Source organism: Eptesicus fuscus, chromosome 18 (genome assembly GCF_027574615.1).
Source record: "Eptesicus fuscus isolate TK198812 chromosome 18, DD_ASM_mEF_20220401, whole genome shotgun sequence".
NCBI classification, from domain to species: Eukaryota; Metazoa; Chordata; class Mammalia; order Chiroptera; family Vespertilionidae; genus Eptesicus; species Eptesicus fuscus.
In genome coordinates, this window is record NC_072490.1 from 55615108 (window position 1) to 55634340 (window position 19233).

General features: G+C 48.3%; 1 protein-coding gene across 2 annotated transcripts; it reads right to left on the bottom strand.

Annotated features, from left to right (window-relative positions):
* Positions 1 to 2204: 2204 nt before the first annotated feature.
* LMOD3 (leiomodin 3) lies at positions 2205 to 17504 on the bottom strand. 2 transcript variants are annotated; one of them, XM_028129171.2, is made up of 4 exons: positions 17413 to 17504; positions 16693 to 17015; positions 12822 to 14231; positions 2205 to 2684 (listed from the first exon to the last, which is right to left on the bottom strand). In XM_028129171.2, the coding sequence occupies exons 2-4, from the start codon at positions 16984 to 16986 to the stop codon at positions 2658 to 2660; spliced, it is 1731 nt and encodes a 576-aa protein (XP_027984972.2). In that variant the 5' UTR covers positions 16987 to 17015; positions 17413 to 17504; the 3' UTR covers positions 2205 to 2657. The 2 variants fall into 2 exon arrangements, with proteins under 2 accessions (XP_027984972.2, XP_027984971.2); XM_028129170.2 differs by lacking the exon at positions 17413 to 17504 and having other exon boundaries at positions 16693 to 17128.
* Positions 17505 to 19233: the final 1729 nt, after the last annotated feature.

The window sequence follows — 19233 nt, forward strand, 5'->3', positions numbered from 1 at the left end:
GTGTATACCCTCCTGTCTTGATTGCTGTTGGCATGTCAATAGCAGGGATTTAGCCCCAGGCCAATAAGTTGCAAGGACTGGCTTCGAGCACTGGCTGTGAGCACTGTGGAGGATCAGCAGTGCAGGGGCCCACCCCAAGGAGCAGGACCTACTTCAGCTGGGCTCTAGTGACTGCTGAGTCCACCCTTGAGTGTGTCCCTTGTGGAGGTAGTTGGGTGGTGCTTTGATGTGGTCTGAAGCTGTTAACCAGATGCCATGGCTTTGGGGCCTCCTGGGAGGTGCAGGCCAAGTTTAGTCACTGCCTGTGTTCTGCCTGGGGCCTCCTGGCATGAACTACAAAGCGATCTGCAGATGGCTGCTACTTCTGCTGGGCTTGGAGGTGCCCAGGAGAGGCCAAGCTGTGAACCAAGGCTGGCTGCTGCTAGTGCTGGGCCTGGAGCCACTTAGTGAGAGGTACTCTCAGGCCAGATGTTTCTTGTTTGAGAGATTTTAGGAAAGTCTGAGGCATGAGCCAAGACAGTCCATTCGTATGGAAAAGCCACTGGAAACAGCTTGGGTGGGCCCACAAGTTGGCTGGGGCTGGGTATTAGGGAATCACCAGGGTGAGGCAAACAGTGTGAGCCAGGTTGATGGAGTCTCAGGTATGGCAGCTGCCCACCAGCTCTGTGGAGAAAGGGCCCATCAAAGGAACAATGGCCTCTGCCTGCACTTTTGTCTGAGAAAGCCACCTCTCCAGCCCTGGCCCTGAAGCCAGAGAATTCATTTCCTCCCTGTCTGTACCTGGGTACCCATCAAGCTGCTGCCCCAGTGCTGGAGCTCAGAATGAGTGAGTCTGAGTAAGTCTGTGTGTGGGCCCTTTAAGAGGAACACCTGGGACTCCAGCAGCCCTCTGTCTCCCTCAGCCACAATCCCGCTGGTTTTTACAGCCAGAAGTTATGGGGACTTTTCTTCCTGGCATTGGAACCCTGGGCCGGGGATCCTGGTGTGGGGCTTTTGCAGCTGAGATATCCCTCCCGATTTTTATCTGCCACATGTGGACATGGGCCCAGTCTAGTCCATGTTTCCATCTCTCCTACCAGTCTTGATGTGGCTTCTTCTATACATCCTTACTTGGAGGACTTCCATTCAGCTCGATTTCAGGTGGTTCTGAATGATGGTTGTTCTATAGTTTAGTTATAATTTTGATGTCCCAATGAGGTCCTTTTTAAAACTTGACATGGGTTTATACACATTTTAGCCACTTCCATTTTCTACATGATGTTTTCTGCTGACCAAACACATTAAACTTGGAGAAAGTGACCAGTTGAAATTTGAAAATGTACTCATTTTAATTAGTAACAGTGTCAATTCTAGAAAAGTAGCATGTGAATGCTCTAAACTATTAACATTTTTTTTCTATTTTTATAACATTTTCTATAAGTACACAAAGTTGCTAGATAGCATACACTTTCTAAAAATGCCCTGGGTTTTTTTTACATTCCATTTTTTGAGGATGCACTCAGATCCATGGTAAAATGCAGGCACCATGTGATTATTATCTTTGGAAAAACTATTCTCAATATTTTGTTTCTTCACAGTAGTAGCTTGGCTACCCACTTTGTGCAGGGTCTGCTATCACTAACATGTCATAAAACGTTAAGGCTGGATCCACGGTTGGCGAGTAGTAGCCCCGGGGCCTCCATGCCCACTTCACATCACCTATCTAAACAGGCAGGGTGATACCTCATGACCCCCCTCTCAATCAGGCAAGAAACAAACATTTTGGGAGAAATTATTACATTTTAAAAACAAATTAAAATCTTCAATTTAGAGATTTTTAGCAAGGGAATGGGTCAATAGAAAAAAGCATAATGTGAACAATTTCATCCGTCTCTCGACAAAACCTGTGCATTGAGACAATAGCTGTCCCTGTGTGTTTGGAAACAGGGAAGGCTTTGTGAACATAAAGGGTTTACTTTCTCCATTAGTTTTTCTGGGAACACTTGGTTTTCTCCGGGTCCTGTGGCTTAACCGTTCTGCTCCTCACAGACACTTCTGTCAGAAGTGTACCCCAAAGCCCCAGGAGGATGGCCACGGGAGAGCGCCAGGCAGGGCTGGAAACTGGAACCCTCAGTGGATCCGAGAGGGGAGCTAATTAACGATTCTTCCTTCCGTTTCAAAGCCTCAGAAGGGCCTGGAGCTCAAGTCACCCTCACATTTCCGGAGATGAAACGTGAGCTGTTCCTTTAAGATACTGTGTGGTGAATTACAGCACAGGAGATGGAAGGTGAAAAAAACGGAACTATACTTGTAACACTTCTACAGTATTTATTGTTACTTAGCAGAAGAAAGCAATAGTAAAGCAAATGTTTACAAAAAATGTGTGGGTTTTTTTTTTAACTTTTGTTCTGGGAGCATGACTAAATTTCACCATAGTTACTCAAACTGATGGGAAGTAGAAAATGTTGCCCCCGAATATTACTATTAATCTCCTTCCTCTTCCTCGTCAGCGACATATTGCCATGTGCCAAGCATTTTGCCTTTTATAAAATTCTTCCATCAGACGTGAGCGTTGTTCCCAGTTCCACCTGGATCCAGAAGCATGCTGCTCATACAGCCTCATGCTCTAGTCCAAGTCCTATTCCAATTCCTGTTCTTCTAGGTTCGTCTGTGGCCTCTTATTCCAGTTCTTTCGGCAGTTGCACCTGTGATTTAAGCATTTGAAGGAAAGGGGAAGAATTAGTCCTGGAAACTCAAGAGCTTTACAGCAAAAATGACATTTGCATGCCTCAAAGGATGTACAATGGAGTAGAAATTCTGGCCAGCGAGCCCCTGAATCATGACAAAACAACCACAGCACCCTCCACTGGGCATTGCTGATGCTGGAGCCGACCCAGGGGCTCTGAGCGCACCGTGGGGATAGCATGGAAACGAGGCCTCGTGCCGGCGTCGCCTGGGTCAGCCCCGGGACCAGCGCTTCGTAGCTGTGTGGCCTGGGCATCAGCTTTCTCAGGTGTAAGATGACGATAGCAGCATCTAACTCACGGCTATCTTAAGGATCGAACAATATACTACAGATTAGTAATTAATGCTCACAGTTATTTCCTCCTTTCTTTTTAATTGCAGTTTACATTCAATATTACTCTGCGTTAGTTTCAGATGTACAGCAGAGTGGTTAGACAGTCATGGACTTGACAGAGTGGTTCCCCTGGATATTTCAAGTGCCCACCTGAACACAGCTGTGAAGATATTATTGACACATTCCCTCTGCGGACTTCTCATCCCTGTGACTGTTCTGTAACCACCAATTTGTACTTCCTAATCCCTTCACTTTTTCCACCCAGTCCCCCAGCCCTCCCCTCTTCTCTGTATCTACGAGTTTGTTTCCATTTTGCTTGTTTGTTTATTTTGTAACACTTATTTTTAAAACATTTTCTCATTTCTTCCTTGTAAAGAGGTACAGGCTCAGACAGGGTAAGTGCTACAGTTTGCTTCAGGTCACACAGCGGGAAGCGGCAGAGCAGGGTTTGAACCCAGGTCAGTCTGATTTCAGTACTTATGTGTCAACCACCAAAAAATACCACCACAGCAATAACAACCCATCTTGTCTGTGTGAAGCATGTTCCTACTTTGGTGCTCACTAAAGTTTAAAAACAAAATGTTATTCACAAAAGAGAAGCTTAAGTCTGGCTGCAAATGAACTTGTAGCTTTGCTTCATAGGAATGACTTAAGGCCAGTTCTTCAGGGGCTCCATGTGGAGTTATATCTTCAGAGGGTGACTCACCCATCACGTACACGCCACCTTCCAGAGGATGCTGGAGCGGTCCAGGGGACGCACAGAGTTTGAATAATAATGACCGAGGCTGTTTCTCCTGTGTTGCCCATGCCCACTGCCCAGGTGATGACCCATCTTGGCCATGTGCTAGGGCCCCTCTTGCAGCTGGTTCTCGCCCATGACCTTTGACTAGAAACGTTTCCCCACATCCTGCCCGCAGAGAGGACTCTGATGTGCTGCTGTCTCTCAACCTTGAGACCGCGGCCCCTTCTGTGGCCTGGCCTCTCCCTCCCAGCGCCAGGCTTGTGGAGGGAGCTGTGACTGCACTCGGCAGGGCTTACGGGGAGAACACCAACAGTGAGGAACCAAGGAGCAAAAATAGCCGCAAAGCTGCAATAAATGAGCAAGACAGTGTGTTCTCTGTATTGTTGAGTGGAAATAAGAACACATTTTATACAGCACTATTCTCAACATCTGTTCATATGCACAACAGGGCTCCAAATTAATAAAAAATATTTTAAAAAGCAAAATGTGGCACCGACCCAGTAGTAAGCCAGAGCCATTGACTTTAAAATAGGACCAGGCTGGCAGTCCAGGTCCTGACAACAGCGGGAGCGAGCCACGACACGACCCGTGGCTGGCTGCTTGGGGAAGAAATAGCAAAGCAAACTTCTTACTTCCTACTTCAACACTGCCCCTTTGATTTGCCTGTGATATGGGATATTAAACAAAACTATAAAAGCAGCAAGAAAATATAGGCATATCTATATATATCTATAAAAGGCTAATATGCAAAGTATCCCCTTGGGAGTTCTATCGGGGTACTAGGAGTTGGATCATTTGCTATGACGTGTGCTGACCACTAGGGGGTGGCGCGGAATGAAGGAAGGCCCTGGCCAGCAGCTGACAGCCAGGGAAGGGAGGCCCCAGCCAGCAGCCAGAAGGCCCGATCAGCCCTGACTGCCAGCTAGGCCTAGGGACCCTACCCGTGCATGAATTTCGTGCACCAGGCCTCTAGTATTTTAATAATCTTCCATAGAAGACATTCTAAGCAGAACATAGAAGACAGAAACCATAAAGGAAGAGACAGCTAGATGTGCTGTTATAAAGATATACAACTTATAAACAGCTGAGAAGGAACCTGCAGTATTGTTAGGCTCTGTTCTCCCTTCACTTGTTTAAAATCCATCTAAGAACAGCGTGTTGCATGCACACGTGTGTGCAGTGCCTCACCAGTGCACACAGCCTGGCTGGGCAGGGCGGGAGGCTCTTAAATTCCTCACACCTGGGCGAGTTCCTGCTCCTGCCGGCACCTCGGGGGTGTCCAGGATGGAGGAGGGGAAGACCTGCTGGAGGAACTGGAATCCACCAGGAGACCTACAGTGTCCATAGGGCTCTTGCCCTGAAGTGGAATGTGGGGAAGGGAATAGAGAGAGAGAAAGGGAGGGGGAGAGTGAGAGAGAGAGAAAGAGAGAAACGAGAGAGAGAGAGAGAGAGAGAGAGAGAGAGAGAGAGAGAGAGAGAGAGAGAGAGAATGAGAGAGAGAGAGAGAATGGAGAGAGAGAGAGAGAAAGGGAGTGGGGAGAGAGAGGGAGAAAGGGAGAGAGAGGGGGAGAGATGCAGATAGTGGACAGTGGACCAAGAAGGGAGAACACTCACTCCTGATATGCCATGTGCTTTCTTCGAACCAGACCTGTTGGGTCAATTTGAACATAGGTGTGGAGATAGGAAAGATGCCTGTCAGGGGAATTCTCAGGAATATGGGTTCCATTGGATGTCACAGAACCGTGGTGGTCAAAGTAGAGACACCAATTAAACAGCAGCACCCGAAATCTGTCAGACGTGCATTCTCAGGCCCTCTGAGACCTACTGGCTCAGAAGCTCTGGGTGGGCTCAGGCCTCTGCCTGTGGGCTTCCGGGTGGTGTTGAGGCATGCTAAAATGTGAGAACCACTCCCATGGACGTTAGAAAAGCAAAGAACAGGGAGGGGCAAAAGGAGGTTTACATAGGAAGATTAATACAAGAATCTATAATAATGAAAGCATAATATGCTAATCAGTCCAGAAAGCCATATGACCTTCTGGACGTCATTCTGTATGTCCTTCTAGATCAGTGGTTCTCAACCTTTCTAATGCCATGACCCTTTAATACAGTTCCTCATGTTGTGGTGACCCCCAACCATAAAATTATTTTCGTTGCTACTTCATAACTATAATTTTGCTACTGTTATGAATCGTAATGTAAATATCTGTGTTTTCTGATGGTCTTAGGCTCTACAGCAGCAGTTCTCAACCTGTGGATCGTGACCCACAGGTTGAGAACCACTAGCAGGGTCGCCTGGAATCCAGATGAAGCTGCTGTGGTGGGGGCAGAGGCAGAGGCAGTTAGGGGCGATCAGGCAGGCAGGTGAGCAATTAGGGGTGATCAGGCAGGCAGAGTGGTTAGGGATGATCAGGCAGGCAGGCAGTTGAGCAGTTAGGAGCCAGCAGTCCCAGATTGTGAGAGGGATGTCCAACTGTGGGATCGGGCCTAAACTGGCAGTCAGACATCCCCCAAGGGGTCCTGATTGCGAGAGGGTGCAGGCCAGGCTGAGGACCCCCCCCCCGTGCATGAATTTTGTGCACCAGGCCTCTAGTCTATATATATAAAAAGCCAGCAACTGGAACGCCAGAATGACTGGAATGACCAGTTGCTATGATGCCCAGGCCAGCGAACCTAGGAGGTGGGGCTGGCTGGCCAGCCTCCTGCGGCCCCTCCCCCAAAGCAGCCCTGCCCCTGATTGGCCTCTCCCACCCCAATCGAGGGCAGGGCAGCCGGCCAACCCCCCAGCAGCCCTTCCCCCTGGGCGGCACCGCCCCCGATTGGCCCCGCCCCTGATCGCCCCCCCTACCCCAATAGGGGATGGGGTAGGCCGGCCAACCTCCTGCAGCCCCTCCCCCTGCCTGGCCCCACCTCAGATGGGCCCCCCAACCCCGATCAGGGGCAGGGCCGGCCGCCCAACTGCCTGAGGCTCCTCTCCCTGGCCAGCTCCGCCCTTGATGGGCCTCCACCATCCCGATCAGCCCGCAGGCCCTCCCCCAGCCAGCTCCACCCAGGATCGCCTCCCCCCACACCAATCAGGGGTGGGGCTGGCTGGCCAACCTCCCACAGCCCCTCCCCCAGCCACTGACCCCCAATCAACCCCGCCCACCGCATTCGAGGGCAGGGCTGGCTGGCCCACAGCCCCTCCCCCAATTGGCCCTCCCACTTCAATCAGGGGTGGGGCCCGCTGGCCAATCGCCCGCGGCCCCTCCCTCTAGCTGGCCCAGCCCTGATCAGGCCCCGATCGGGGCGGGCCGGTTGGCCAACCTCCCGCCATCTCCTCCTCCCCACAGGCCTGGCCCCTGATCCGCCCCGATTGGGGCCAGGCCAGCCGGACCCCACCTGAGCATGAATTCATGCATTGGGCCTCTAGTTAATACATAATAATACAAGAATAAACTCTGTCTCTCATACTCACAACTCTAGACCTTCTGTAGCCCCACCCTGTATAAAAAACTCTTTTTCCCTCTAGCTATTAGGGAAAGGCAATTTATGGTCTACTTAATTTCTGGTGACTATCTGCTCTTGTGAGATGAGTTTGAAACATTACCTTGCTTTCTTCCATGGAGATTCCCTGTATAAGAGCCTAACATTTCCAAAGCAATGACCCAGGGTAGGTGTTGGGGCTTGTAGATTCTCCTGGGTTTTTTTTGGAGGCAAGAAAAAGGAGCCGAAAAAAAAGGAGTTAAAAACAAAACTGGGGTTGCCCAGCCGGTGTGGGCTCAGTGCTTGAGCGTCGACTTCTGAACCAGGAGGTCGAGGTTCAATTCCCGGTCAGGACACATGCCCGGGTTGCAGGCTCCATCCCTAGTGTTGGGCATGCAGGAGGCAGCCGATCAATGATTCCCCCTCATCATTGATGTTTCTATCTCGCTTTCCCTCTCCTGTCCTCTCTGTAATCAATAAAAATACATTAAAATTTAAAAAAGAGAACTCTGTGCCTTAGACCTGAAGGTGTGCAGGAATGGAGACAGCGGGAAACGGGAGTGGGAACAATGACAGGCCCACCAAGAAAGAGCTTGGCCTGGGGGACAGACCGAATGAAGGACCAAGAAAACCCTGGGTGATCTAAGGGGAAGGGGACTCGGGGGTTGTCCTGGATTATGTGGTCATTGAAACAAGGGGAGAAGGTAAGATGGGAAAGAGGAGAAAAATCATAGAAGGAGAGGCTCTGGAGAGCCTTGTTATAGAGAGAGAAGGTCTTATAAATGAGACATGGGAGAAATGGCCAGAGATGGCGATGAGGCTCGAGAGTCTGGAATCTTACATGCTGTGATCATAAGGACTGTTTTGACTACGGCAGCTGCTCACACGGTGACACCAAGTCTTTCCCAAGGAGACACTGAGCAGTGTCTGCAGGCGCCGGCCGGCTGGAAGCAGCGCAGGGATGCACAGAGGCAAGCCCGAAGGGGAGATGAGAGAATGTTGAAGGTGCCTTGCCTGGCACAGCAGCTTGCATGTAACTTACGCGCAGGTGGCCTCCGAGAAGAGTGTAAATACTCATCTCAGATGGTGAGCAGTAAACGGACCACAGAACTTTCTAATGAAAGGAAACCATGCATTTGCTTTGAGGGATAAGTCTGTACAAGCCTAATGTCTTTGTTTTGGACTACTATCTATCTTACCTTATAATAGACAAATATGCAAATTGACCGCACCTTTGCTACGCCCAAGCCACGCCCATCAACCACGCCCACCAGGAAACCGTTGCAGGGACGCTGGGGTGCGGCGGAGCCCAAGGCCCGGAAAGCCGCCCGGGGCTTTCCGGGCCTTGGGCGCCAGCGGGGTGCCTGCTCCAATCGCAGGAGCGAGCCGACCTGGGGGGTTGGCTCGCTCCTGAGATCGGGTAGCAGGGACGCTGGGTGCAGCCGAGCCCAAGTCCACCGCCCAGGGCCAAGCCGGGACCCTGAAAGAAGGTAGAAGGTGGTGGCCACAGCCAAGGCCTGGGTCCCTGGTGCCGGCAGAAAACTGGTGCAGGCAGCCAGGTGAATGAAGGTCTATTGCACAAATCTTCGTGCAAACGGGCTACTAGTATATATATAAAACCCTAAGTGACCTTAACAACCAGCCGACCACTCGACTGGTCGCTATGATGCACATTGACCACCAGGGGGCAGACGCTCAACACAGGAGCTGCCCCCTGGTGGTCAGTGCACTCCCACAGTGGGAGCGCTGCTCAGCCAGAAGCCAGGCTCACGGCTGGCTAGTGCAGCAGCGGTGGCGGGAGCCTCTCCCACCTCTGCAGCAGTGCTACCAAGCGGTGGCTGTGGCAGGCACAGCAGAGCCGGGATGAGCGGGAAAGCTCCTTCCCGGCTGCCTGTCACTTGGTGCACTGCTATATCCCTCGGAGGATCAGGCCGAAACCGGCAGTCCAACATCCCACGAGGGGTCACAGATTGCGAGAGGGCGCAGGCCAGGCCAAGGGACCCCGCTGGTGCACAACTGGGGCCCGGGAAGGACATGGGAGGTTGGCCAGCCGGGGAGGGACTGTGGGAGGGCTCCAGGATGTGTCTGGCCCGTCTCACTCAGTCCTGATCGGCCAGACCCCAGCGGCAAGCTAACTTACCAGTCAGAGCATCTGCCCCCTGGTGGTCAGTGCACATCATAGCAAGCGGTTGAGCAGCCTTAGCATATCATTAGCATATTGCGCTTTGATTGGTTGAACCAGCAACTGGTCGACCGGACACTTAGCATATTAGGCTTTTATTATATAGGATACGAAAGCCAAATAAAACAGGCTTTCAGAGCTGGCCTGCAGTCCGGCAGTTTTCAATACCTGGCCTACACACTAGCTCTCCTTTAAGCTGGTTAAAAGGGCAGTTCCTCGGAGGAGGCAACCTTTAGCCCAGCAAGTTGAACAGATTTTCCTTTATTCTCTGCTGCCAACTTCATTTCAGGGTCTTGGGCCAGAAGCATGGGATAGAGAGTAAACATTAAAATGAAAAAATACAATCTTAAGATATAAATGGACTACTTAAGACATATTCTAGAAAATACAAAAATCATATTTCTAAGTCCTTGAGAGGAAAATAATCTTTTTCTTTTTTTAAGTTTTCTAGGAGTAAGTAATTTTTAAGTACATTTTTGGTATTCAGTAATCTAGTTAGGAACTTCAGTAAAAAGAAAAATCACAAAACTTCAAAATTGTATTTCAATTTTAACCGCATCCTTGAAAATCCAGGGGTTAGGAGGGCATCTCTGTCCTCCAGCGCAAGAGGGGGGACCCCAAAGCCTTTAGTTTCACCTCTCCAAGTGAGCGCAGGCGCATTTCCTCCGACTGCCAGAGGCATCCATTCGTGCTGGGGCCTGAGATAGCCTCGCTGATGGCATCTACAGCTTTTCATCGAGTCCAAGATGCACATTTTGTGACGGTTGAAGCGCCCTGAATAGAGTTGTGGGGTTCACCTTGGTCGGCTGCGTGTGCCCACACACACGCCAGAGCCTCTCTTACTGTTCGCGCCTCCATGGAGCCGCAGGCCCTGCTGACTGCACATGCGCAGGTGTACGGCCACTTAAAATACCTTTTAAACAACGATAAGGCAAATGTGGCAAAATGGGATGCATCTGTAGGAATTCTTTGTACTATTTTTGAGCTTCTGTAAGTCTACAATGATTTCAGAATAAATAGATTTAAAAAGTCTTTTACAGATCACACCATGACTCGGCATTAAAGCAGACATTTATTGTGTGTGTAGCGGGCACAAAACGGGGCAGCGGGAGCAGACAGACAGCAGCCACGGGCATTTTCATCAGGGGCGATGCATGTCCCCCCTCCCCCCCAGCGGCGTCTTACAGGATCCCGCAGAGGAAGCTGCGGGACATGCTGTCCCTGCGGCACATGCAGAGGCGCCTACCGCAGGCCAAGCCGGGCCTGACAGCAGCGGGAATTGCACGCCTTGCACACATGAAAGGCATTTCCAAGCAGAGGCCCAGGAGTGCACTTTGAAGCAGGCTTTTCTTTCTTAGTCGACATGAAAAAACACAACTTAAAAGTGACCGCCTTGCAGAATTGAGTGGGAATGTAAAATGTAGTACTTAGGGGATGGTACATGGAGGTGCCTGTGTTTTAAGACCTAGACTTAAAACAAGTGCTCTCAGTTGAGTAAAAGGCAGTGTTTTGACTATGAAGATGGCAACACCTGCACTGTATGCTCCATGCCGTTGAGACTGGACCTGTCTTACCCCTTGTGGCATCCCTGACCCCTCGGAGGGGGCCTGAGGGGGTGGGGGGCACCATGTGAATATTTGTTGCATTAACGAGTGAGTGGTCAGTTGGAGTGGAACAGACTCGGGGAGGCAGGTTTGCTCAGTAGAACATTCCCGCAAAAGGCAGGGAGCTGGGTCAGATGATCATTGGAACTTCATTCTCTCTTCTGTTTTAAAAAGAGTTCTCTTCATTCTTTTCAGACTAGTGTTATTTCCAGACCGTATCACCACCAAGGCAGCTTGGCTATGCTTTACTGGTGACTGGTTACAGAAGTGATAGTTTCTCTCAAAACAACCCCTCACCACCCCCTCAGAGGGCTGGCTGCCAGGAGAGCAGGTGCAGGAAATCTTGATGTTGTGCCCAAGCGCGGGCAAAGAACTCTCACCTGACCTCATGTGACCTCCAGCAAGAGTCAGAGTCCCCGCAAGACAGGTCAGGGTGGGGAGCGGCCGGCCTACAGGCGGTATGAGGCCTGTGAAATCATTTGGGCGGGCCCTGCCCAGGCATTGGGGTGAAGAGAATAGGGACCTAGGGGTGTGTGTGTGTGTGTGTGTGTGTGTGAATAAGTAACTATCTTCATTGACAATGTATAGCTTTTTGAAGCAGAAAAAGAACAAGCTTACATGAAAATTTGTTTAAAGCACCTTGAAAAAACGGTGATTCTCCAGCTCTAGCCGGTTTGGCTCAGTAGATGGAGCATCGGCTTATGCACTGAAGGGTTCCAGGTTCAATTCCAGTCAAGGGTATGACCTCGGTTGCAGGTTCAATCCCTAGCTCTGGTCAGGGAGCATGAGGGAGGCAACCAATAGATGTGTCTCTCTCACATCGATGATTCTCTCTCTGTCCCTCCCTCTCCCCTCCACTCTCTCTAAAAAAAAAATCAATGGAAAAATATCCTCTGGTGAGGATTAACAACAACAAAATGGTGACTCTCTGTGATGAGTAATATAGTAGCTGTTTTGTCAATGTCATCTCTTGACTAAAATTACACACTACATTTAAAATAACAGCGCATTATCGCCCACCCGGGACCCTTGGACATACACCTTTCTGCCTCCATAAAAGCCATCTTAGTAATGACAGAAGACATTTACTCCTGTGACTGAACTGCAAAGAATAGAACATTTTCATATATCAGCAGCAGTAATAGTGAATCATAGTAAATATTCAAACGGAAATAGCAGTAAAATACTTAAAACTACTCATTTGTGGTGACACTAACCTGAAGTTTACTGTTTGCTACACAGTGAGGAGGACAAACGCAGAAATCGTCTACGGACAATGAACCCAGCTTTCCGCGGGGTGGAAGCACCAGGCATCCACAAAGGACTGGCCTCGCGGGGCGCCATTCTGATTCCCGCAGCAGGCTCCCCCAGACCTCCATGTCAGCTCGGAGCCGCTGGCGTGAATTAAAGCCTGACCCCGGACTCAGAGCTGAATTTCAATGTCAAGTGTAGCGCTTCCTACCTGTATCTCCCAGGTGAGTGACTTAACTTCTCTAAGCCTCAGCTTCCTTTCAATGAAATGGGGAGAATCCTGATACCTACCTTATGGGGGTGTTCAGGTGATCATGTGAGTTAGTTCATATAATGAATCTCACCTATAGTAAGTGCTAGTGCCTGTTAGATGTTAGTATTGTTGTTACAGAAGCTACGCAGGTGTATGTCCTTGGGGGTAACCAGCAATCCTGACCTCCCGGGAGCCACAGCTAGTGAGACCGTCCTGACGCTAACCGAGCAGGACCAGCTGGTTCACCGCTTCTCCCTCCTTCTACTCACAGGCTTAAGGTAGGCCACGTTGCTGTGACGAATGTCGTTCAAGAGCTGATCTCTGGGAGTGATTTCCACCAACGGGGGTGGCCTGTTTTTGGGCACTGGTTTCAGTGTCTTGATCACATCTTTGAGGTTGGTTTTCTCAGGGCTTTCTCTGGCTTCTGGCATCCGAGATTTGCGCTGGGTCCTCTTGAGCTTCACGCCCCGGAAGGAGTCAGGGTCCGTCCTGTATGGAGGGGACTGCGACGGCTTTCTCATCGCTTCATTTCGCCGACCGAAGGGGGCTGCCGGGGGGTTGGGAGGACGAGAAGGAGGCTGGAGGAGCTCCTGCAGACTGGAGTCTGGCATCGGTCCTCCCAGCATCTCCCACATCCCTGGCGGCAGTCCCAGCCCGTTCTCCAACATGGCTATCAACCTCCTCTGCTCTTTGAGCTGCTGCTGCTTTTGTTCTTCTTGCCTTTTCTGCCTTTGTTTATCTTGATTTCTGGTGAGCAGATTGGTCACCACCATCCTGGGGCCAGGGAGCTCGAAATGGTAGCCCATCTTCAGGAGAGTGTTGTTTGCCTTCAAAAGCCTGGATATTTCCATTTCGGCCTGGTGGCCCAGCATGTGCCTTTGATTGTGGAACCGCAATTCGGTGAGCGTCTCATTAAACTGGAGGCACCTCATGATGGCCACGATCCCCTTGCCGGTGATGAAGTTGGACTCGATGTTGAGCGTGGTGATGCTCCTGTTTTCACGCAGCATGTTCGCCAGGGCGAAGGCCACGTTCTCATCCGCACCCACGTTGGCCAAGCTGAAGGTCTTGATGTGCTTGTTTTTCTTCATCGCGTTGACAAAGTCCAGTAACATTTCTTTGGGGATGTTTTCAATGTTGTTCAAGTTGAGTTCCTTCATGTCAGGATCGTTTTGTCTGACTCGCCTCAAGCTAATGTCTAGGTCGGTTTGGTTTCCTGAAGGCCTTGCACTTACCTTCAAGAAACTGGTATCTAGAGCTAACTTTTTAGGGTCTAATTTTGATATTTTTTTCTCACTTTTTTCTTGGGCCTCTGGTCTGTCTTTCTGTTCTTCAAAGGCTTTGCTAGTTTTCTGCTGGCAGTTGCTCTCGCCATTTCTGATTGGCTCCTTTATTTTGCCTTTCTCTTCTCTTTTTGTTTCTTCATCACTCCCTTCACTCTCATCTTCTCCTTCATCCTCCTCCTCTTCGTCATCTTCGTCTTCCTCCTCCTCTTCATCAACCTCCTCCTCCTCATCCTCCTCGTCGTTGTTATCCTCACTATCTGTTTCTTGGTCATTGTTGCTGCCCTTTGATTCTCTTTTACTTGCAGCGATTTCATTATTGAGATTTTCCCTTAAATACTGGGCCACTTTTTTATTACCTTTGTCCATTTCTTCATGCTGCTCTTGAGTGTTTTCCTGAAAGAGAGTTTTATGAGGGTTAGAATACATAGCAGTGCAGAAATATGAAGTAGAGCAATATCTACTGGAGATAATAAAAAGATTTATTATTGAGAAAAACTAAGCTAACAAACTATGTATAGTATTCCATTTGTGGTCACACACAAGCATAGAAAGTTTATAAATGTATAGGAAAAAAGTCTGTTGTATTGCTCACCAAATTAGTAGTTATCTTTTAGGAAGAGAGGTAACCATTAAGGTAAGTGAGGAGGGGAAGCATTTGGGGCTTATTCACTTGTTACAGTGTGTAATTCAGGAGTGTTTGTGTGTTTTAATCAAAGTTTAAAACACAAATGCAACCAAAATAAAGTTTAATTTTTTATAGACACACTAGAGGCCTGGTGCATGAAAATTCATGCACTGGAGGGGGGTCCCTCAGCCTGGCCTGCCCCCTCTCACAGTCCAGGAGACCTCAGGGGCGGGAGGTGACCCGGCGATCAGGGGAAGGTGATGCCCCCATCACACTTCTGCTGCTGCCAATGCCGGCAGCACAAGCCTCGGCTGGCCTTGGTTACCTGAGCCTCGGGCAGCCCTGGGCGGTTGGGCAGCCATCATCTGAGGCTTGCCTGTGCCTTGGTCCAGCCCTGGGGGCTAGGGTTTGAGGGTGGGTCTGGCTGCACCATGCACCCGCTTCCCCCCACCCCCCAGCTGGGCTGAAAGGCCTGGGACTCCGGCTTGGCTGAGGGGACTGGGCGCCGCCATCTTGTGGCTATGGGTGCCACCATATTTGTGATGCTGTGAAGGTCAATTTGCATATTCCCTCTTTATTAGTTAGGATAAACACACATTTTGGGGGGCTGTGTTTTACTTCATTCCATATATTAAAATGAAACCTAGTAGATTTAGTGTTCAGACTCTATATTGTGTTTAAATGCTGAACAATTTCAGAAGCAGCTAAGAATTATTTGTTTTGAAACCTTATGGAGTTATCTACTAACACACTGTTTTGTATATAGCTGAATAGATATCTTTGTATTCAATAACCCAGAGTTACACAATAATTTCCTTATTATCATAACCAATATTTACATTCCTCATATGCTTGCTAATCTACTAAACTGGATACATCAAGTTTCCCTAAAAATAACATATTGTGGGGAAAATGGGAGCAGTTTGATATTTTGGAATATACCGAAAGCCTTGGCTTTGTCCCCTCAGCTCTGTGAAAACTGCCCTGGCCACTCCAGAACAGGTTCACTGGTTTCATTCCTTTCGAAGGAGGTCTCTAGGAGAAACCAAATATTTCCAGCTGCAGAGGGGGCAGGATTATGCAGAGCTTTAGGGAAAATCGCTTAGTCTGGGAGGGAAAGTGGCCGTCTTTATCAATACTGTCTATTGGATTGTTGCCCAGCAGGTCTCATAGGTACCATTTTGAAAGCGGTTTTAGCAGTTTGAGTCACAGGTTCATCAAACAAGAACTTGATCTTTTTGCACTTAACGAATGGTAGGTTGGGAGTGACAGTTGACAGTCCCTTAGCAATTGTCGCCTTCCCCAGCAGGGGGAGCAGCCATCAAGCTGTTTACATTCTATCGAGAGAAGGAAGGATGGGAAAGGTACCCAGTTTTCTTCTGGAATAATTCATATAGAATTGGCTTTTACCCCAATTGTAAAATGTCTGAAAATTGAATCTTAAACTTCTAACCTTATCAAGCCAGCAATTTGTTTTCTTGAGTTCAGAACATGTTTACATTCTCCTGACCCGAACAGTTTATAACTTGTCCACCTGCGGCCTGTGTGACAGTTAATGTGACAAAGTCTGTCGGTATTATCAGGGATAACGAAAAGAGACTTTACTTGGGGGATCTCTACTAGAAAAAATCTGCTAAATACAATCTGTTTATAGATTCAACCACAATTCTACTTTTCATAGGAAAACATTTAAAACAGCTTAATAGGTATTAATCTCTAAACGAATCACTGTTATCAGTGGCCTGTGGGAATATTGGATACTCTCAGTTACTTGACTGGTCCAATTGCAGGGTATGGGATGGACTTCAGGGGTCTGTGCCCTGGAAGCTGTATGTGGAAGACGGCGTGTGTGTGTGTGTACGTGTCTGAAGCAAAGGCACTGAACTTTCATCAGCATCTTAAAGGGGCTTGTGAGACAAAAAATGACTAAGAACAACTCTTCCTGAGCTGTGAGTTAATTCATTAAATACCATGCCTATAGACTACAAGCTTTCCTACACAGCAAACTCAATAGCCATTTTTTTAAAAAGAGGCAATTATAAGAAATGACCAACTTTCCCCTCACAGCTATACCATATAAGTGTTTCAGAGAGTTCCAACCTTAAATAGTATGATTTAATCTTTAAGTGGCAAAAAAACAACTCAAGACATGAAATCTTGAGAAATAACGGTTGCCACGCGGACCCCTGGCAGGCCAGCGCCACTGCTCGGCACACAGCCCCTGGTTACCTGGGAGGGCACGAAGGTGACAGGGACCCGCTCGTCCTCCAGCAGGCGCTGGGACGCCTTCTGCCAGTACATGTAATCCACCAGGGACTTGTGGTCGAAGGTGCCCGAGGGCGGCTTGTCGGTTTGATCTTTCTGAATCATTCCCACGGGGAGCCTGGGGTCCGGGGCCATGACTTCGATTTCCGATTGCAGCTCTAACAGCTCTTCGGGGGACAAGTTGGCCAAGATTTTATCTTCATCAATCTCTTCATCAAAGAGTTCTTCTGGATCTGAATTCCTGCTGTGCTCGGACATGATTCTCTTCTGTGTTTTTTTCTATCTTCCTAGAAAAGGAGAAACAATCAAAAGGATTTAAAAAGCTCTCAAGAAGTCTCCCGGGTTGACAAGCGTCCCAGGTCAACACCCTCGGAGAGATTCCCCGCGAGGACCAGGCTGGCTGGGCCGCAGGAGCGCTCGGCTGGGCCGCAGCGGCTATATTAAGCCGGGCTTGGCTGGAGGGCAGTTTACGGAGCCACCACGCTGCTCTCTTTTCGGCAGCTTGAGTCAGCTGTGCAAATCCGTCTGACATTTCAGCAGCTGCTGGGCTCGGGGAGCAACGGCTGTCTGCAGAATGGCTGGGGGAGTGGGAGCTCCTTTCCAGGCTCTCACGCTGACCGCCACCTCCCCCCCCTCCCGCCCGCCGGAGCCCTTCTTTTTATTTAAACGATCAAAGCAACTTACAATATTTGGGGATGCAAATCCAGCCAGCGCCTTGGGGTCTACTGAAGTGAAGCTCGCCTCTTCACTGCGATGTGGCCCCGGACGCAGATGACCCGCGGGGGCCGGGCTGGCTGTCCCTCTGAGTGTAAGCCGAGCCTCAGCGACAGGCTCTCATCTGCGTCCGGATCCTGTGACCTGACAGGTGGGACGGACAGCACTTGAATTGCCACTGTGAGGGGGACTTTGAACATTTTAAGTAATTTGTTTTTCTCGAGCGTCCGTGAAGCCAGGATAAATGTAAAGGGATCTAAACTGAAGTGTAAAAACAAAAACCAAAAGCCCGAACGTGGAAGTGTTTTCCTGACTTCAGAGGGTGGCGGTACTTTTCACGTGGCAATATTTATCCAAATGGCAAAGGTGTGTTTTTGAACTAGCCATTCTACTTTAAGAACCTTTTATCCATGTTTTCATCCCACAGGTAAAGCCCCACAAGGGTGAAATGACAGGCGTACAAGATTATTTAACACCACAGTGAAACACTGTGTGTTGTGTGTGTGATGAAAGGTAAAAAGAATATATGTAATTGAACACATTTTGTCAACGTAATGCATCCTTGGAAAGATGCACGAGACACCAACACCCTTGGATAATTGTAAGGCAACGGGCTGTCTGGGAAAAGACTTTGTTTCTGTGTGTCCTTTAAAAACTTGAACTCTGTGAGTGTAATACTTATTAAAAATATACATTTATTGTACAAAAGCTAGGACAATACAAGGAAGCACAAAGAAAATGGAAATTTCCCCTTATCCCTCTACTAAGGGCCATCACTATTAACATTTTTGTTTGTCATTGTAGTCCTTTCTGCTAGGCATATAAACGCAACATCTTTTGTACTTTTTTTTTTTTACTTACAGGGCTTTTCTCTAGGCTATTGCATATTTTACTATTACAATATTATTGCAGCCCATCATATATAAATGTATATATAGATACAAAATTATTTGCAAAGTATATAAATTTTACTATTCTAATATATTATTTATAAATATTTATAGTATATAATATATATTCAATATAATACATAATCAAATAATACATATATTTTAAAACATGCTTTTTATTTATTTTTGAGAGAGAGTAAGGGATAGAGAGAAACATCAATGAGAGAGAAATGTTGATTGTCTGCTTCCTGCCTGCCCCATACTGGGGATAGAGCCTGTAACCTGGGCTTGTGCTCTGACCAGGAATAGAACCTGTGACCTCTTGTGCATGGGATGATGTTCAGCCAACTGAACCATACTGGCCAGGGCTCAAATAATATGTTCTTAAATATTATAGTTATAATAATAATAAACAATTATAAATAAAATTTATAATTTTGACACATGTTTTATACACACACATATCTAGCAAAACATATGTGAAAAAAGTCAAAAGTGAGTTTTAAATTGATGTTTTAATATTTTCTTCCTACCCCAGTGGTTGACCTTGAACTCCCCAAGGTTGGAAGGCTTTTCATTTATACAGGCAAATGATTCCCCAGAAAAGTGTTACCAATTTACCTGCATAATCAGTTTAAAGTAAAGCGCACAGGTACACAGTGGCAACTTGCCTTGAACACCAGTCAGGTCTTCCTATGCCCCGTAAGAGGGAAGTAGAAGCGTGGCCCGGGCAGGGAGATTTGTGAACCACTTTGCCCATCACTGATCTGCAGGCAATTATTCCATAGACTCAGTCTGCAGGCCGGGGGTCTAAAAGGACTCGACCAAAAAGAGTTTTGTGTTCAAGGAGGACCGGGGAATGTTACATTCTGCATTTGTCTTGTAGAGATTTGTAAAGTTT